The 20,764-nt window shown below is 41.6% G+C and overlaps 2 protein-coding genes across 3 annotated transcripts in view; one reads left to right on the top strand and one right to left on the bottom strand.

Moving 5' to 3' along the window:
* Positions 1-6,807, bottom strand: part of PI4KA (phosphatidylinositol 4-kinase alpha) — a 53,474-nt gene extending 46,667 nt beyond the window's left edge. The window contains exons 1-7 of one of the 2 annotated variants that reach the window (XM_014894580.2): positions 6,586-6,807; positions 4,494-4,610; positions 3,253-3,346; positions 2,484-2,572; positions 1,944-2,016; positions 1,359-1,618; positions 600-669 (exon numbers count right to left, since the gene is read on the bottom strand). In XM_014894580.2, coding sequence (XP_014750066.1) covers positions 600-669; positions 1,359-1,618; positions 1,944-2,016; positions 2,484-2,572; positions 3,253-3,346; positions 4,494-4,610; positions 6,586-6,807 — 925 coding nt within the window. The remainder of the gene's footprint in view (positions 1-599; positions 670-1,358; positions 1,619-1,943; positions 2,017-2,483; positions 2,573-3,252; positions 3,347-4,493; positions 4,611-6,585) is intronic. The other variant, XM_014894581.2, reaches the window with a different exon arrangement.
* A 297-nt stretch (positions 6,808-7,104) lies between these two features.
* SNAP29 (synaptosome associated protein 29) lies at positions 7,105-13,137 on the top strand. The gene is made up of 5 exons (XM_014894583.2): positions 7,105-7,412; positions 8,856-9,052; positions 9,239-9,324; positions 10,300-10,404; positions 11,437-13,137. Exons 1-5 carry the CDS (start codon positions 7,203-7,205, stop codon positions 11,592-11,594), a joined length of 756 nt encoding a protein of 251 aa, XP_014750069.1. The 5' UTR covers positions 7,105-7,202; the 3' UTR covers positions 11,595-13,137.
* Positions 13,138-20,764: the final 7,627 nt, after the last annotated feature.

Here is a 20,764-nt window from a genome sequence, read left to right on the forward strand (position 1 = left end):
GCTCCACCACAACTCAGTAGTTAATAGTTTGCACGTTATTAATGAAACTTTCTCAGGTTTTGGCCTTTCATGATAAAGTAGCTAATGCACATTAGTGAAAACTCCAGTGTCTTTTAGTATTTCTTGCTTCAGCAAATTACAGGGTCTTCCACAATGACCCACATCACACTCATTCCAAATGGAGCAGCTGTTCTGGATTTATACAATGTGCCACAAGCCTCAAAATTCCAGACCCTAGATCAACAGTGTAGTTGCCTACTGAAGCACAATATTAACTCTTGTTCCTCAGAGTTACTCAGTCTAATCTTTTAAAATATTTTTGGCCTAGTTGAATTAAGCTCTTCAGTACTAGGCACTGCCAAGCAAGAACGGAATCAAGAATCAAGTAAAAAATAACTGAGCCAGGAAATTACTGATGTTAATAATTACTACTGTCTTTAAACCACAATTCAAAAAAAAAAATCCTAGCTAGCATGTGACACTGAATTCCTATAAGAATTCTAAAAGACAGAGAAAGGGGTCAAAAGTGTTTTTGTTTTAAATTTTCTATAAATAACAACAAAACCCCAAACCACAGACTGTTCCTTAAGGTAATCTACCTTCAAAGTAATGAATTGCAGCAGGTCCTCCAGGAGAGCTGGGAGGGGGAAGCCCACGTTCAGGACTAACCTGGAACATTGCACAAAAGCCGTATTTTAGAAAATATTTATAAAACATTTAAAAACTTGTCAAGGAATAGATTGTACACTTTCAAATGAAACACAGCTTCAAGCAAAACTAACAGGAACTACATATTGCTGGGTCTAACAGCTCAATTCCAGCCAAAAATAGGAAGTCAAAAAATGCCAGTTCAGTGCTTTTGACTAAAGGGAGGAGATCAGAATAATGACTCCTCTACTGTATGAAACTATGCCAGTAACAATCTGTAATTTCAAATCACCATCTGAATCCAGTTTTCCCCCACAACAATGAACATCCACAGCTCCTGGTGAAACCAGGAAGAGCTCCTGTATCCTCTTGTGAAAACTTCAGCCATTAAGTGCCAGCTTCCCAATTTTACAGACATACATTACAATGCCTCTTAATGATAATAACACAAGGAATGGGATTTGCCAAATACTCCATGACTTACTAGTACAGTTGCTACTTTACCTTTTACTTTAACTGTCACTGCTTGTTCTGTAACTCAGAAACTACAAAACTGTTTTGAAACTCAGCTGTGGAACCACAATAAAGATAACTGTATTTGGTCAAACAATGTGTTAAGAGACTCTGCATATCCAGGCTTCAATCTTAACTCCACTGAGATCAAGAAATCATTTCAGCACTGACTCCAACACAGAGCAAGTCATACAAACCTGTGTGATGCTGGATACACTGCTAGCCTTTCTCTTCAGTGTTCCTTCTTGGCAAACAGTGAGCAGAGAACTGGGAAGAATTGATCTGAAATCATTAAAGGATCGCCGGCGAATTCCTTCGAGCTCTTCTGGAACTCTCAGGGAATGTGGGGGAATTTTAGGAAAAAGCTTTGAAAGGAGAGCCTCCTCTGAATTGCTGTAGCGACCAAAGGCTCGAGAAATTCCTATCAGGCAGGGCACTGCATACTTGCATAAATATTCTGAAAAAGAAAAACACATGAATCAGCATATTAACAGTAACTTACAACTTCCTCTTCATGGTTTTGCTACCACTTCACTGAACTGTTTCAACCTAAACTGCTTTACAACAATTGATTTGTACAAGCAGAGGAAAAACCACGAAAGCATCACAAACTACTGCAATCCTGCTTCCGTGTTTGCCAGCCAGCAACAAACAGAACAGAGAAGTGCTAAGGGAACCTGAACAAAACTCGCTTTTCAGGATTGATCCTGATAGCCAGGAAACAAAGACAAGAGAGCTTCAGAGGACAGGAGTTACAAATACAGTAACAATTTTAATACTACCTTTATCGTGCATTTGCGGTGTCTGGCACATTCCCAACAGGAACTGCATTACTTGTAGGACTGTATCCAAAATCTAAAGTCATCAAGATAGACATACAAAAATATCTTTGGTAAACAGATATCATTATCTTACACCAGATCGTTACAACAAATGAAACTTGTAAGCATTAATGTAAGCGCCTCTGTGAAGATTTCTTAATGTTGTGTGACTAAAAGATAACATTGCCCTCACTCAGGTCACAGAGCTTCTCTTGTACAGTCTGCAGTGAGCTGCAAGCACTACACAACAAAACTGCAGCCCTCCCCATCTCAGTACCAAAACTGTAATTCTAAAACTCTGGGCTCAGCAACTGATACCCAAAAGTAACTGCAGACCTACGAATACCCTTTAGGTACTTAACTATTAACACAAGCAAATTAATGCACCCATTAAAGCAATCAGCCCCCTGCTGACAGGGAGCAGCTGTGCTCTGCTCCAGACATTTGTCAGGATTGCAGCACTGGAGAACTGGGCAATACAACAGCACAAACAAACTCCACCTGCTCTCGGAGAGATGCATCCCTGTAAGCCACGTCAGATAACAATGTCACTAAGCAGAAGCTGAAGTTTTCTGCCACTGGAAGTAAACCTGCAAAGTAACAGTGAGAAAATCAACCACTTAAACCTTGTTAGAGAGAACCAACGTAGAAAGAGCAATATATAATAAAGCACGAAGACATAAGTGACTCCTGTGTCAAAAAGTTCTGAGACAGGCTGTAGACAAAAACAGTATTACATACAAAATTTAGAAGCACTCTAACCATCATAATTTCAGCATAAATGTTTAAAGAAAAATCAGAATAATTAAAAACTTTCCCAGGCTTTCAACTAACTAGAAATAAACCTTAATTGTATAATACTATATAAAAGTATTCTTATCTTAATTTTAAGAGGCATTAAGGAAGCAAAAAATGAAGTGGTTTAAATGGCAACTAAGTATCAAAGCTGAAAGCAGAGCACACAAATCTCATGTTCCACTCTCCTACTCTAACTACCACACAATCTTCTCCAGTTTAGTAACAAAATATACTGAACACAGAACTATTTGGGAAGTACAATTCACCAAAATGCAGCCAAGCAGGAAAACAGAGATCTATTCAACTTCCTTTGGCTTCTAATGAAAATCAATATTAAAGGCTGTCAAGACAGGAGCTGACTGAGATTGTAGGAGGACTTCTCCCCTCCCCTTGAACCATGTCCTGAACCACCTTTGCTATTCTATTTCCTGGCTGGCATTTCATGACAAAGATCAAAAAATCCAAACATCACCTCTGCCTTTCCGTGCGTTGCTTTCTTCTATCCACTGGACTTTGGGGAGACCTTTCAGGAGCCGCAGAAGGTAAGGAACCACATTATCCTTGTGCTAAAGAAAGAAATATTCTATTTAAAATGGAGAAGGAAAGCTGAACCATGTAATCTCAAGATATTTTATAGATATGGTAAAATTACATTAGCACACACAGAACTTGATTCTAATGATTACTCCACAAGCTTCTTGACTATTGCAAAACTGATTTCAAAACAAGAAAATGAAAGTAACTCAATTCAGTGCCTTAAATCCAAGCCTTTCACTCTAGGCTACAGTTCATTCTCCGTAAAAGCTGGAGAAAAAGATTCCAGAACAGTACCTAACCCCAAACATTTCATTAATTGACAACAAGCTCCCAAAATAATTTTAAGACAGCTAAAAATCCAGAGTGCCAGTGCCAATTCAGTACATCTGATGCATCCCTTGGCCTTATGCAAGTCACTTAACACATCCATGTAACACTTCAGCTCCCCCACCTGCAAATCAATGCACAGCACAGCTGCCTTATAAAAAAAGGCCAAACAAATACAAAAAAAAAAAAAGAACAAGGTCAATAATATCCATGCAAGCTGTACCATAGCACATGGATACTAACCAGGAGGCAATTCAGGCCTGATGCAAACCTTAGCAATACAAAAGAATTTAAAGTGAGGTCTAACAGCACTGGACCTGGGACTCTGTCCATGCTTCCCTTCCTCTACACAGAACAATACCAGGCCCAGCAGTCAAAGGGAAGAGAACCAGCTTGTGCTAGCCCTGCTGGCAGACACAGAAGGGATGCTTGTGTACAATGCAGCCTGTGTGCCCTTTCTGTCTGTCTGTTTATCCTGGCATGAAAGGGCCCATTGCAAACCTGGCCTTCAGGAGTGCATTGGAGCATCCCTGTCAGTCAGGAGCATGTGGGAAAGAACATGCAGTGACATATCTGGTTTGAGTAAATCCTCTTGAATACTCCTTCCTTTCTCTGCTTAAGCCATGATGACCAGAAAATAGTGCAGCAGTTTGGCTGTGGCAGTGCCATGACTACTGGTTATCACACTTATCCATATTTCCTTGCTCTCCTGACTGCATCTACCCCTTATCTCTGATCTTTTAATCTACTTTTATGAAGAGCAAATAGCAGCTTTTCATTCATTGAACAACCAAACTTGAATTAATCCAAGATCTTTGATTAAACAGGTAGCCTAAGTGGGAAAAATACCTGAAGGTCAGATTCAACTAGGAAGATTCCTAAAGCAATAACCGCATCCCTACGACGTTCATCCAACTGGAAAATCCCATGAAAATCCACCGGACACATACAGAGCAGCTTTTGTACCTGAAAAACAGCAGAGGAAAAGAACAGTGGAACAAGACTGGAAACCAAATTGAAGCTTGTTTGAAGTGCACACTTGTCTCTCCATCTTCTGGAATACATTTGGCCACATTACCTCCTCCAGTATCAATCTCACTGAGATCATCCAACGGTGAGGAAAGAATGATGAATGACAGAACCCAGAAAAAGACAGAAAAATCACAAGTAGATGTCAAACATTTTTTCCTACAACATGGATTGATTTAAAGGTTTTCTTCAATGCTCCATCAAAGTATGATGAAGTATGCTAAAGCTGAAGTATGACAAAGCCTTTGCTTCACTATTTCACTTTTAGAAGTGGAGGAAATTTGCAGCCTGCACTTTTATTATATTTACTCAATTCTTGTAAACAAAAAATAGGTGGATAGAGCTTCAGTTACAGCTGCACCATACAAACACAGCATTAAACAATTAACTGTAACCAACCTGTGTATGACTCTTGCTCAAATCCTTTCAACATAACAGATTAACTTTTCAGAACTATACCTATTACTTTTCCCCATACTAAACAAACACACATTTGAAGAATACATCAAACCTCCCAAATACTTTGTTTTTCTATGGAATTGTTAATAAACATGCAATAAGCATGTTGTCATTTTATGAATTTTATGTTAACAAATACTATCTAAAAATGGCCTTCATAATAAACAACTGTTTAACCTAACAATGTTTGAATGTCAAGTCATTTCCTATTTAGATAACTCTCTGAACATCCTACCTTGAAATTTCTAAAGCAAGAAGCAGTCTCCTTAGAGGACTAGAGGAACTGACTGGATGCTCAGTGGAATTCAAGATTCTGGTCCTTCAACTGCCAGACATCCTAATTACAAGACTTGTACAACACAGATAATCCTCTTGCTTAACATAAAATACAGCAGAGGAAATATGAACTTTGGAAAATGACTGCTGATACATGTGTTCCACGTCAGGTTACGCTTGTAATAACATGAGTGAGCAACAGCTAGATATGAGCTATTACTAACATTGAACTGCTGCATTCTATCAAACTGGAAAAAAAACCTAAAATCCCTAGTTATCTGTGAACCAACAGCAGGGCAGAGAAAAATTCACCGTTTCACACCATTCGTACATTTCCAGAACAAGAAATAATAAAACAAGGCTGCAACACCTAGCCCAGAACAAGCAGTATAGTTTTCATCAGCACAGAGCAGTGCTTTTTTTTCAGCTGTTTAGTCACGATTACCGCCTGGTGCAATTTGGACACGCTGTCACTTGGTGCCCAGCCCCAGCACACCAGGCTGTCCGTGGCTGCTGCGGGCAGCAGCACAAGCGCCGGGAGCGGGGCAGCCCCTCGGGGCACAGCCCGCACACGGGCCCGGCGGTTCTCCCTTCAGCACAGCTTCATCGCACCCGCATTTCACCCGGCATCGATGGCGTCGCCCGGATTTAACCAGATACGTGGAGGCAAGCAGCCCTAATTAGGTTGAGACCAATTACTCCCACAAGACCATATTGTACAGACTTGGGGGACACGCAACAAGACGCAGATCCTTGCCCGAATTTTTGGGTCAAGCTGGCGCACACGAGCATCCCTGAGGCCCAGCTGCCCCGAACGCAGCGACGGACGAAGCTGGGGTGACAGAATCCCCTCAGAGCCCACAGACAGCCCCGTCCGAACACAGCCGCGGCCCGCGGGGCATCTCCCGGCCCACGGCCGCGCTCGCTGCTCCTAACCCGCTTCCCACGCGTGACAGTGCCAGAAGGGCGGCCGGACACCCGTCACACGGCACAAACAGGGCACAGGAGGGGCCACGAACGGCGCCGACCGGGCTGCTCGCGAGTCCTGTGCACACAGGGGCCATCCCTCCTGCGGCACGGCCCCCCCGCCACACGCGGCTTCCACGCGTGACAACCCCGCAGCCTGCACACACTCAGCCCCCACGCGTGACGGCCGCTCCTCACGAACGCCCCTCACCTTCTCCAGAGGCGCCGGGTTCTGCACCGCCAGCGACCGCGCCAGCGACAGCACCGTGTTAAAGTAGAAGCCGCGCGCGGTGGCCGCGCTGCTCCCGCGCCCCGTAGGGCCCGCAGAGGGAGCCGCGGCGGTCCCGGCCGTGGCGGCCGCCGTCCCGGCCGCCGCCGCCGTGGCCGCCGTGGCCGCAGCCGCCGCTGCCGCCGCCACCGCCGCGGCCGCCATGTTGTGCGGAACGGCGCCGGCCAGCCCGCCCCGTCCCCGCCCGCGAGATCAGCGCCTCCCGCGCACCAATCACGCGACAAAGATGGCAGCGCCCAGTGTGGCTTCATTTCCGCCCGGAGGCCCACCCTCTCTCTGTGCGCACCTCCCTGCGCAGCCATCTCTCCACATATTCCCCCCTCTCCGTAGCAGTGGTTCCACCCAGCAGCCGCCCGTCCACCAGCGGCGCTGCGGCTCGCTCACTCCGCCCCGCAGGGGGGAAGATGGTTGGTGGCTGCGCCCTGCGCTTCCGCCCGGCGCTCGGTGCCGTGGGCGGAAGCAGCGGAGCGGCCGCGGCCTGAGGCGGCGGCTTGGGGGGATTCTGTGAGGGGTGAGGGCTCCTCGCGGTCGGCCGTGCCATGTCGGCGCTCCCGAGGAGCTACAACCCGTTCGCGGAGGACGAGGAAGAGGATGTGGCGCCGGCGGGTCCCGGCGGGATGGGCGGCGCGGACCGGCAGCGGTACCTGGAGCAGGAGGTGCTGCGCCGCTCCGCCGCCACCGCCGACAGCACCACCCGCTCCCTGTCGCTTCTCTACGAGTCCGAGCGCATCGGCGTGGCCGCCTCCGAGGTGGGTTGGGGCCGCGAACGGAGCCTTGGCTCCCCGGCCGCTGGGGAGGAGCGGCCGTGGGACCCGAGCGCTTCCCCTTCGCTCACACCTCCGGGAGGGGAGTCTTGTTCTCCACAGTCTCCCGACAAGTCCCTCTTTACTCAGTGTTTTCCAGACAGCCTGTCCCTAGGTTTTCTGGGTGGTAGCGTTTGCGTTTTGAGGGAAAAATCCCAGTTGCAGCTAGTGTGTCTGAATAGTGCTGAGGCTGGGACTTGGCCGTGTTTTCAGCTGCTTTCAACAGTTCTTACTAATTTTTAGCTGACTAAAAAGTTTTTAGCAGTCGTCTTGGTTAGATGAAGGGCCTTCCCTGTTAGTTGTTTGTGATGTGCTTCGGTTCACCCTGATTAATCATTTCCTTAATTCCGCAGGCTCTGTTTCAGCACTTTGTGCTCAGGCTCATAAAGGTCTTGCTGTGTCACCTGCTGTAATGGGATATTCCCTGGGTTATGTGGTTGCCTAAATTAACCCCAGAGCATCCTGAAGCTGCTGCCAGTCCTTATGCTCAGAGGGTTCTTGGTGGGACTTCAGTGAACTTTCAGACTCGTGATTTGTTTTTCCAGGAAATCACAAATGAGGAATCAAGAATTCAGGCTTGACACAGGGCCTGTAGTAAAACTTGAAGTCTTTGTATTTGTCCTTTATTGAGAGGGAGAAAAAAGAACATGACTAAGATTTTCCTATAGTTTAGCAAGAATATGAACACAAGTTCTTTGTTTTGCACTGGTGGTAGCTGCAGGCAACTTTCCTGCCAGGATTAATCTTTGGATTACTTTGGAATAGTGCTTGTGCTGCTGAAATAGAAAATAATGTACAAAAATTCCTAAATCCTGCTCTGCTAAAATTAACTAAAACATTCCTGAAGTCTGAATAAATTATATTTGTGTTTATTTCCTTTGGTTATTCTATTTCTAAATTTTCAGAAACATCCCAGTAAGGTGAAAAAAGAATTCCTTCCCAATGAAGTTGCCATTCATAACTGGTTGTCGTGCTTGCTCGTTCCCCTGCCATAAACCTGTGCATTTCCACCACATCACCCATCTGGTGGTCAGCCATAGATGCAGGTGTCAGCTTGACAAGAGGCTAGTACAGAAAATGCCTGGATGTTGTTTGTGGCTGGTGCCAGGAGCCCAGCAGGTCACAGGGATGAGGATTTTACAGCTGGTTAATGCAGTGGCTAACAAGCAACTATCGATTGAAATGCCCTGGAGGAAGGGGTGCGAGGGAAAAACTGTTTGCCCTCAGACATAATCTGCACAGATGAAGGAATGCTGTTATTTTTCTTTAGCGTGTCACCTTCAGTGTGAATCATTTGATGTCTCAGTTTATCCTGAGACACCATTATTTATCATAATTTATCATATCATTATCATTTCTCATTTGTTTTTCTCTGTCAATGCCCGTTAGGAGCTCGTCCGGCAGGGAGAGGCTCTGAAGCGCACGGAGCAGATGGTGGATAAAATGGACCAGGACTTGAAAACGAGTCAAAGGCACATAAACAGCATCAAGAGTGTTTGGGGGGGCTTGGTAAACTACTTCAAAGCCAAACCTCCAGAGAGCAAGCCAGAGCAGAATGGAGCCCCTGAATATTATGCTAACAGCAGGTAAGTAACATAAACTTTTTATTTGGGACTTGTCTCCCACAGCATCTCTGAAATGTCACCAGAAAATCAGGAATTAAAACATCTGTTGATTCTTTCAAACTCTTGTAAACTCCTGAGATGGTCTAGCTACCTTTTCTTCTTTAATGCTGAGGTCAATAGCAATGCTTTTTTTTTTTTTTTAACTAGGTTAAAAGAAGCAATGATGTCTAGTAAGGAACAAGAGTCAAAATACCAGGAAAGCCATCCAAATTTAAGGAAGCTAGATAATTCAGGTTTGTTAACTTTGTTACACTGAATGTCTTTTCATCCCTGTGGGGCAACCTTGCAGAATGATGAAGGCAGAGACCCTTCAATCTGCCCAGCTGCTGACTTACCTTGCTGTCTAACGTCTAGAGATTTGTATCCCAGCCTTCATGCTTTGAATTCTAGGAGTTTTCATTTAACTTTCCATTTCCCATTTAACTCTTTATATCCGTCATTAAGATGTTATACCTGCTAAAGACTAAAAGTAAAAGCTTACATTTGCATAGAGAATGCACACAGTGTGCAGACAGTTTTGCCAAAATGTTACACGTTCAGAGTTTCTCCTTTTAACCATTGTTTGTCATAGTTTTCAGATCATGTATCTGGTTATTTCAAACCTAGATTCTAACCCTTCACATTGAAGTAATTTCTTGGTTCTCAGAAGGTGTTGTATGGAGTTTGGCCTCATTCCTCCTTCTCTCAATCTGTTAACTTCTGTGAGAGCACTTTCGTACTAAATAACTATTTCTTTATAACGTGAGCCTCGGTTATTGACCCTAATAAGAGCGGGAAAGCAGCAGGCTATCGATGATGATGTGTGAGTAACCAATGCAGGCTCTTGGGGACTCGTGTCCCTGCCGCTCCGTGCAGTGCCGGGCTCTGTCCAGCAGAGGGCACCGCGGTCCGGCGGGCTCAGCTGCGGCCGCTCCCCGCGGGTCCCCGCCCTTGTCCCACCGGGGTGCGCGCTGCGGGCTCGCTCTGCTTTGCTCTCCCAGCTCCCCGCCAGAGCTGCAAGTGACAGCCCGAAAGACAATAATTGTAGCTTAAGTGTTCATCTTGAGAACTGGCCTATGGACAGTGGTCTCTGACTTCTGATGCTCTGGTTATGTGATTAGCTGGCAGCTGTGTTAAAAATTAATTTTTAACAGCCTTGCAAAAACGTCAAAACTTCTTCTCACAAGCTTTTTCATTATAGAATATTCTGTACTCTATATTCTTAACAGACAACGATTTCAACAAAGCAGATTTAGTTTCTTCAGTGCAAAGGGATGCCTACCCAAAGAACCAACAACTGCGAGCTTACCACCAGAAAATTGATACCAACTTAGGTGAGTGAGGAAACTAAAGCTGTTTCATGTGATACAATTGGGAATTTTTGAGTCCTAAACCAGATAAAACTATTCAATGATATATTGCCAACACTTTTTTGTTTAGCTAACATGCAAAATTTGATGATAATTAAAAAAATAATTTGTTTCTATTGGCACTTCAAAACTATCTACATGGTACATCAGTTTGGAGCCAAATAATTTAAAGCAATGCACAGCTTTTGAAATAAATGTTTTGCTAAAAATTGCTAAGAATTGAAATGCACTAAATATTTAATTTGTGGATTTGCTGGATTTCTTTTATTACTTCTCAAAACCATTCATCTGAGTTTGCCTTCCTTTGTTCTGTAGCATGTAGAGAAAGTGCCTGTTTGCTTACACATGTCACTGTGTAGCTCACCTAGAAAGAAGAGATTGAAAAAAATCAGAAAGGAACAAATCAAAGAGAAATAGTCATAAGAGCTAGTGAAAGCCCATTTTTTTCTGTCACAAGCTGTGGAAAACTTAATAACCTCAAGAAGTATTTATACTAATCAATAATGCAATGAAATTGTCACCTTTTGGTCAATTAGAAAATCTAGAAATGTGAGTTTTAAATCTATGATAAATAACTGCTTAAATCTTCAGTTCACTGATATCATCTCTTCTTGAAGTTTAAAGAAAAAAACCAATTGTGGTAGTGAGCATACTGTGTATGCTGAGCAGAGAAAATATGTACCAAAATTTCAATGAGATACATTTTAAAAAAAAGGTAAAAACTACATTACAGGCCATGTCATTTGATAAAGATCCACTTTGGTGTTAAGCATTTGCCTGGCACCAAATGTGAAAATGTAAAAAAGCATTTCTGGTAGTAACAGTACAACTATGAACATACCAGTGCTTCCTCTATTTCAGAGGAGCACTCAGACTTGAGGAATTGCATCTAACGTTTTCTAACCCAGGGTTTTGGAGAAGAAGGAATGCTGATAGTGTCCATTTAGATAGTGTGTTCCAGCACTTTGATTCCTTGTGGTCCCTCTGCCCTGACAGATGAGATGTCTTCTGGGCTGAGTCGCCTGAAAAGCCTTGCTCTTGGCCTGCAGACTGAAATAGAAGAGCAGGATGATATGCTGGATCGGCTCACAAAGAAAGTAGAGACACTGGATGTCAACATTAAAAACACTGATAGGAAAGTCCGACAACTTTAAAGGATTTTTAGAATTTCTTTTGTCTTGAATGCCTCATCTCAACTGATCTCTTAAAAAAAGTCTTGGGCAGTATCTGTTTCTCTTTTTTTCTGCTGTGTTACTGGTTTTGTTGTCAGTAAAATGACGTAGCCTTAAGTCAGCACAATACATTTCCTCTTAGTCTACATGGGAGAAGTGCATGTGCAGTAAAATCTCTCAGCATTGGGTCAGGATGCCTCACTCAATTGTGTAAGTGCTCATGTGCACGGAGGAATTTGCACTCCACAAAGCTGCAGTGTCCTTGGCCTGGGAGCTGTGATGAGAAAAGGAACTGCATTTTTGCCTGTTTTGGGGAGGGGGCAGGGGGAACAGAATGTGCTGCTTTGTTCAGAACAAATGTTAATTCTGTTTACCTACAGATATGTTAAATTCAGAAAAAATGCTGATTTCTAGCTGTAAAAATATTTTTAATTGACTGTTCTCCAGCATTTCTGGAGCTTAAGGAGTGAACTGTTCTGTGGAAGATGTAAAATATCAAAGGTGTCATTCAGTAATGGTAATATCCTTTCTGTGTTCCCTTTTCTAAGATGACTTTGCCCAAATGGTGCATCCACAAATTGTGGCTTTTATGTTTGGGTAACTAAATACTCTTGCCTTTACAGTCTTGTCAGTAAAGATCTCTGAGGGTATCTTATGGTATGCAAGAAATGTTCATTGACACTGACCCAAAAAGTTTGGGTAGCAAAATCAGGACTTAAATGTATATGCTCTTAAAGATTCTTTTGCAGAAATGGTCATCATCTGTTTTTAATTTTCTGCTCTTTCTCAGCTTATTCATTTAGGTGGTTATTTGAAAAAACAGCTTCCATTTTAGAAATGGAGAGTTGATCTGATAGTGCACAAACAGATTGTAGAAGATTGTTTTTTAGCATTTATTTCAGATGTGATTACAAATGGAGTAGATGCTATGCTTTGCTAAGTAATGTGGCTGTTAAGAAACTCCACTATGGTTCACATGGATCTGTGTTGGCTTAGCAGGTATGAATAATTCCTGCAAATTAAGAAATGCCCCAAACTATTTTTGAGTCTTCCAGATAGAATTTGGGCCTTTCACTTTGTTCTGGTTTTTTTGTAAGGGTCACTTTAGAAACAAAATAAGTACGATTCTGCTCCAGCCTGAAGACATGACAGTGAGAACTTGCTGTCTGTCTTGAAAACAAGCAAAGTACTCCTGTTTGGAGAGGCCAAGGGACCTGTGTCAGTATTGGAACATCACAAGTGACACTGTGGGGCTAGGAAGAGATTGTTACTTCTTTTGAACTAATGCCACATTGCCTTATGAATTAAAGAAAGACTTTGGTGTTCTGGGCTATTGAGCTTGTCCCCTTCACAGATGTCACATTCACACCCCCCTCGTTCCTTTTTCAAGAGATTTGTTACCTTGAGCTCACTTGCCACAAGGTGCATCCAATTGTTAAGGAAATAAGAGAAACTGAGCCTTTCTTGTTTTACTGTGTTTCCAGAAAGTTCACTTGTAGAAAAATAAATCACTAAAAAAGCTACACTTACTGGACATAGTATTATGGAAAAAATACTATTTCTGGCATACTGGCAGGGTTGAGTTGAGAATTAGATGTAAGGTGAGCCTCAGTTTCCTTTGTTACTGATGGTATTGATTTCAGTCCCCCACCAAAAAAATCTCTTTTGGAGGGACATAAAACTTCAAGAGCAATTGAGTACCTTTAATTGCTTGTTAATTTTTCAGTTTGTATCATTTATGCACATTAAGAATTATAAATAGCCTATTAATATATCATTTTACTATTTGGGTTTATACCGTGATTAATTATCTTACTCTGTTAGAGTATTTAGTAATTATATGATTTGATGTCTCAAGACATTTGATACATTTATTTAGTAAATTATACAGTTGTAAGTATTCATATATGAAGTACCTCAGTGAAGGGAGATCAAAAATTTTGATTATACCTGGTTAGTTTATTTGTTTTAATAACACTCCTTTTAGTGTGAAATCTGCCTTCATCTGTAAGCACCTGTGTCACAACTCAGTGTTTGCTAAAGTAAGACTGATAACAAGGATGGACACTGAGACTTTCTTGACTAAGTTATGGCAAATGGAAGAAAAATGTCACTGGAAGATCTGGTTGTGTTATGTGTTGTAAGAAATCTGGAGCTTGAATCCAAGCAAAAATCTTTGATTTAAAGGTGAAGTGTGCTGCCTTTCTGTTGTAAGCTATTCCATGTTTAGTTTAAATCATTTCAACAAAATGAACTCAAGTTTTTGAGCAAATGTTTAGTTGTATTGGCCTTTGAGAACACCCTGATGCAAGCAGAGTAGAAACCCAGGACCTCAGCCGTGTGGAATCTTTGCAGAGGTCTAACTCCTCGTGTCTTCTAACAACCCCATTCACTGCCTCACTCATGTATTCCTGCCTTGCCTTAGGTTTTCTTGCTTTATTTATTATTTTTGTTTGGTTTTAATGGCCTTGTTTTAAAGGATCATTTCCCACACTGGGTTTCTTTTGCAGAGGGAAAAAGATGGTGCATGGATATAAAAGAATTTCTGCTATAAACTGAATTGCTTTTCTCTGCTTTCATATTGATTTTTGCTGATAACAAACTTAAGTCTAACTGACATGAGGAGACACCACTATTTTATAATAGTGATGATGTTTTTTTATCTCTTGGAATAACTTTCCATCCTACAGGAAAAGGAAATTTAAAGGAAAATAACCACATAATTTTTGCTTTTCCAGGAAATGCCATTTTGCATGTAGAACAAAGGATTTACTTCAGTCGATTTTCTTACTATTTCCTGAGATGGAGTTTTATTTCTTCTTGGCTACTGTTGAAAAACTTAGACTGTGTAGAGTCCAGGACTTTCAGGAGAAGTTTAATTTGCACTCACGTGCTAATTTTTGATAAAATTGATGATTTTGCCTGCATATTCATGTTGGCCTATAAGCTGGTGTTCTTGCAGCAAAATAGCTCTGGTTAATTTTTTTGGCTTGAGTAGAAGTTTAATAAGGTCAGAAGAAGATAGCAAAAAAAAATTAAATACTCTTTATAAAAGGCAATTTGCCAGTTTCTCAAAATGATTGCTAATCAATTTTGAAGAGATCCTAAATACTGGGAAATAACATATACCCTTCTTAACACAGACATCAAATTCTAAAAGCAGCAAGGGAAAAGAATGGGAATAACTAGTACAACGTGTATTTAATTTTTAAATTTCCTGAGCATTGAATGAAATCTTGTAACAAATAATATGTAGCTGAATTTTAGTCTGTACTACACAGATTTTTTTTTTTTTTTTTTTTCTGTGCTGAGCTGTATTTGCCCTACTGAAATCGTTGGGACATGATGTCAGGGGTTCTTTTAGTGTGTGAAATTCACCTGAAATATTTTGCTGCCTAGTAGTTTTTGTGGAGTGATGTCATTTGTTAAATGGTGAAATAGAAAATACTTTCCAACCAGTCTGCCTTCTGAACAAACATTTTTGTAGGCATTTTTACAAGCATAACATCATATGGAGGATTACATAGGACTTAATTTTCAAATCACAGGTAGTGATTGTGTCAATGATTTGTGTCTATGGCTTTTTTAAACAGAACTTTAATTCTGTGCCACCCAGGTATAACACTTTTTGTACAAGTTAAATTGTGTTATCTTTTATTTAAATGCTAAACTGGACTGTAGCTCACCAGTTTAAGAGATTGAATGGAATGAATGTTGAATGGTAAAGTCAATAAAAGGTGCTTATTGTTAATGAAGAGTTGTCGCATTTATTTCCCAAATTTTTTTTAATTACAACTTCATTGATACTTTTCCCCTGTAATATCTGTTAAAATCCCTACTCTATTAAGTTTGTACCAGCATGGACATAAGTTTGCATCTGGTGGGTTTCGTTTTCTGAGAATAAAAGAGTATGACATTTTTATGTTTTTCTTGAGTAGATTCTCTTAGATCCTGGGAGAGGAATGCAAACAAGCATTTATTTTTGTAAAAGAATTTATTTGTGATGATAAAATAATTCCAGATGTTGCTTAAAAAGTAACCTTGCCATAGTGTTTGGTATTATCAGGAATATCAATAACTGGATGTGTGCATGAACAGGGGAAGGTGAAACAGGAGTAAGGCAAAAAAAGATACAAACCTTTTTGAAACCCTTCTGGTATTTGTGTGGTCCCAAATTTGGTGATGGTAGAAAACTTGTGAATATCTTGACCTTCTTACTTGTAGGTGAAGGGAGAAACTTGGCTTCTGAATTTTTTTTGCAGTAGAGTTTAATTTTGTTTTATACTGTAAAGCAGAGATTCAGAAGTGCTATTTATTACAAAAGCTCTGAAAAACGGAAAGTTAATAGAGAGACTGACCGATTTTTTATTTTATTTTTTTAATTCAGATAACTTTGGTTTGCCACCTTTTTGCTAAGAGTTCTTCAACAAATGGGAATTGAGAGCACTTCCATCTCTTCACTCAATTGTTACATATAGAAAAATCAAAATAGTACAAAGAGCACAGTAGGAGATAACATAGAATGGAGCAGTGCAGTGGATTTTGGATCTCTGCTAGGAATATTAATAGTTTGCTTGCTCTGCTACCATGAGAATCAGTTCCAGAGTCTTAAGGGTATTTCTCACATAGCTGTTTGTTTATGGTTAGTCAGGCATTTCAACCCTTTGTGTTCTCCCAAGGACTTCCTTGCTTACAGTGCAGTCCCTGCCCGCTGGGGAATGAGTGAGGAAGGGGAGCTAAAGGATGCTCATCCAAGCACATAACAGCAGGCAGAGCAGGGGCTGCTGGAATGAAGGACCCCAGAGTTCTGCCTGCCCCTCTCCCTGCTTCTGAAAAGAGGTTTGGCTTTAAGAGGGGAATTCTAAAATCTTTGTTTCTTTTTGGTAGGTTTGTTTGCTTCCAAATAAATGGATTACAAATTCCCAAACTGGGAAAATATGAAGCACAACCCCACCGGGGCTAGAACTGAAGGATTGGTGGCGTTTAGTTGAAGACAAGCAGGGAGGTGCCTCCAGAATAAACAGGCTGCCACATCCGGAAGATCCCTGACTGCCAGGCACGGTTTACTAAGTACAGTGACTGTGCAGCCCTGCCTCCACTACTAATATTAAAAGTCTAGATGGACTGTGACTTTGCTGGTGGTGAGGCAGAACCTTCTAGAAAATGCTTGCAGCTCTAGCTGTGGCTATTTTGTGGATAAGAGTGGGCCTCCTTGGCATCTCCATGCAAAATGACTCCTTTTTGCTCCACATTAGCTGTAAATCTGCTCTCTGTTAATGGACAGCAGTGACTGGCCAGCACTGTAAAGAGCTGCTGAAATTCTGTCACTTGAGCAAATCTTTGGGCAGGCCTGGGGTGTCTCAGAGCCTGCCAAGGTCAGCAAGAGTATGGAGTGTGCCACCAAGGCCATGCACATGTACCACCCACCATATGGGCATTAACCCTCCAGTGCAGAGAGTTAGGAATGGGTATATCAGGTGCTGACAGCCCTCAGTGGGAGCCACTGCCCAAAAGAGTTTATAATTTCAGATCTAACATGTTAGGGCAGTTGGGAAGAATTACAGTTTGTCTTCCTTTGATTTTACTCCACAAAATTTCTTACTGACATTATGTATTTTGTAAACTGGGTAAAGTCTGCTTTCTTTATTCCTGACTTCTAGTCTCTCCCTACATTTAAACAATTTATTAAATCAGTTATCATTAAACATTTCCAATGTCTTTATCAATTTCTTCCTTGCTCTTTCATTCTTTAAATTCACACAGTCTCCAACTATGGGAAATGATGCTCTTTCATTGCTGACTTTAGAAAGTTACTTTCCTTAGCCATATCCCCCAGCAATTTCCCATGCCATCCAAGCAATACATTCATTACTGAAACTTGTGTGATTTAATAATTTCCTGGCACAATAATTCCAAGACATGTAGGAGGAAAAATGGAGATTTTTCCATCTCCAGGTATTTATTTTACTGCATGAATCCTTGCTCTTGACCCTTTTGAATGGCTTTCTGTTTAGCTGAATTTTAACTGCTTGTCTGAGCTTCATCCTTGCAGCTGAAGGTAGAGGGAGGGAAGCTCATTCAGAGGAATCTGATGTACCCAACTGCTGTAGCATTTCCAGCTTTGGATTTCTGGAGCTGTTTTCTTTTCCACAATCTCCACAAGCTAAACAAACACCTTTTTTTTTTTTTTTTTTTTTTTTTCCTCCTCCAATCACCTGCTTTACTAATCAGTGTTTGAAATGCAATATTGAGGCCTTACTTTCCACTCAAGCCAGCTGTGCTGGGTTTACAGTGGCAGCCTGCCAGGAGCCCAAGGGCTTCACCTGTGACCAAGTGAAGTAGGATGAGGAGCACAACCAAAGCAGCTCTTCTGTGGGACACAGCCCCACATTGCTGATTTCCTTGTGTTACTGGACAGCAGCAGCTACTGGCATTGACAGAGCAGTGGTGTCTGGGTGCATTCAACAGCAAGACACTGGAGCTTTAAATTAGGAATGCACTTATTTAGGAAAGGAAATTAAGCTTCCTTATATCTTTGCAGCTGGACACATGTAATGTACTGCTGAGTCAGCCTGGCTGTGTTAATGACCCCAGTGGATCCACAAGGAATGTCTCTGCTTCCCCAAATGTCTCAAGTGTCAGGGTTATGAAGCTGATTCCTATGAGAGCAATTTGTTTGTTATTTGAGAGAATCATTAGTTCCAACATACTCTTCCCTGGAGTAGAGATAAATAAAGGCATTAGATAACATTTCAAGATAGATTTGTAAAGCCTCTACCACCTTTTCTTTTGTACCTGCCCAAAGGTAAAAAATGAACAGTCAAGAGAAGGAAAGGAACTTCTAATGAGCCTTGGATGCTCTGTTGTCCAATTGCTCACTCATCTGTAGGCCATGTAGTACAGCATAATGTAGTTTAATTTTAACTCTCATCAACTGCTCTGCTGGTTTAGTACTTCTGTAGTACGGAATGACTGGAAGATTGCCAAGTAAGGGGAAGTCTGTGTGTGAACAGCCGGGAGGGATAAGACATAAAATTGCTGGAAAGAGGCAATTAAAGGCAGCATTGAGATATAATGAAAAATAGACAATATTGAACCTCATCAGAAATAGCAACATAAACAGCAGCTACTGTACTGTGAAGTGAACTTTGCTGTAAATAACTGCATTTTACAGAAAACAGATGGACTACAAAGTCTGTGAGCAGATTTACAGAAAGCAGTTTGGTCTTCAGGAATACATCCATGTTGGTATTTGGCATGTCCTTCTGGCCCAAAGGGACAAAAGGTGGCTTCTTCTTGCTGTCGTATTTACAGAGTCTGGGGAATAGCTGCAAATTTGGATTACATGCAAGCCAAGTAGAGCTGAAAATAATTCTGCATGTCATATGTAACTATGAATGGAGATGACAGAGGAAGTGATATCTGAGATCAGCAGTGGAATAGATGCTGCCTTGTTGTTCTGTACCCCAGCAGCTGAGGAGGTAAGGCACCAGTGAATGTACCAGGAAGCCCTCCCCAGCCAAAGACCATGCTCACAGCTTACCACAATCTTGGTATCACAAGCAAATCCAGCTGCCTCGTTTTTTAACGAGGGGGTGGACTGGGAAAGGACAGACCATTCCAAAATATTTATATCACAAATGAGAGTGGATTCAGGCTGCCTTTTAATCCTATGGCCTAGATTTGACTACCCTTGTTTTGGAACAAAAGCTCAAGACTTCCCTGTACTCTACCATTTATTCTGCTATTGTGCTGCCTTCGTGAAGGAGTATGACTGGTCACAGCCCAGATAGAGCAAATCAAGCTCCCGTTTGCAGACACAGACTTGGCAATGTGCATTAACTGAACATAGTTCTTGCATCAGACAACACATCACGTGTTGTCTCAGTCACATTCTGAGCTAGAAGAGAAATATGCTAGAAGAGAAATAGTTTGCCTCTTCCAGCGTGACACATGAAACAAAAGAAGAGCTTCTTATTATTGACATGTTTCAGTCTTCATAAAATGGGTAGAAACACACAAAAATGACTCACTTTTGGTGTGCTGGAGCCTTACTCCAGCCAGAATTTTAAGCATTAGACTCTGGCTGAATTGGAGCAAATGACTTGTGGAGAGCTAAGATGAAAGAGGGAAAATTGTGGCACTGGGTGTAGAAATCATCCCTTTGCTTCCTGGATGCAGTATGGCTTGGTGCAGAGAGGAGGCAACTAAAAGCTACTCCATAACAACCTTCATGTATTCTTTTTGAAATTAGTACTTTATTAGATCACATGTTTTCCATGGTAAGGACCAAAAATCTGCAAAGAAACACGACAACAAAATGTTAAATGCTAAATAAATGGTCTAGCTAGCACTTTGTATGCTTCCCCTTTCATTTTTTGTGTTTGCTTAAGATACACTACATATCTGGAACAGCACAGTTTGCAAAAGTGTGATGTAATTTTTAATGTTTCAGGGCATCCCTCGGGCCTTTAAAAAAGTAGAAAGTACCAAATATGCTTTAAATTCAGGAAGATCTTTCTAAAAAGATTAATTATACACTTAAAAGACAGCATTGAAAATTCCCTCTGGTGCTTGTTAAGGCCTCTGCACAGATTTCCTCCCCTTTTTCAACATTCCTCACACAAGTAGCATCAGTTACACTGAGAGCTCTGGCACAAAGGGGCATGGCTGTCTTCATCTTGTGTCATCTAAATTCATTCCAGTGACAGGGTTGTGAAGCACTTATGTATTGCTTCTACCTAGTAGGCACTGAGCATCACATTTTTTTTTAGGTAGACATTTCATTATGTGGACTTTCAGATTGTAAGCCTGTGCTTGCTTACATTTAATTCCAGCTCAGCCATCTTGCTCATTGACAACAATCTAAAAGGTAGCAAATGTGTGCTTGTCAAACCTCTCTGGGAAATATCTTTGTGTTGTGTTTGTATTTTGAATATTCTAGTTAAGACTGAAATTCCAGAAAAGCCAGTCTGTTATATTCAGGTTGTATATGTCATTAAGAAGCAAGAAATGCAGAGAATAAAACCTGTTCCACAAACAACTCCAGACAGAGAAAGCCAGGAGTGAATAAGAAAATGAGAGTGACCTTTATCTTCAGCGTCCTGAAATCCTGCAAGCTGATAGAAAAAAACCCAGAGCCTTTGTGTTAC

Source organism: Sturnus vulgaris, chromosome 19, assembly GCF_052056855.1.
Source record: "Sturnus vulgaris isolate bStuVul1 chromosome 19, bStuVul1.hap1, whole genome shotgun sequence".
NCBI classification, from domain to species: domain Eukaryota; kingdom Metazoa; phylum Chordata; class Aves; order Passeriformes; family Sturnidae; genus Sturnus; species Sturnus vulgaris.

Coding starts and splice junctions, on each gene's coding strand:
- SNAP29 (XM_014894583.2), top strand. CDS start 7,203: ATGTCGGCGCTCCCGAGGAGCTACAACCCGTTCGCGGAGGACGAGGAA. Junction 7,413..8,855: donor TCGGCGTGGCCGCCTCCGAG/GTGGGTTGGGGC, acceptor AATGCCCGTTAG/GAGCTCGTCCGGCAGGGAGA. Junction 9,325..10,299: donor AAGGAAGCTAGATAATTCAG/GTTTGTTAACTT, acceptor TATTCTTAACAG/ACAACGATTTCAACAAAGCA.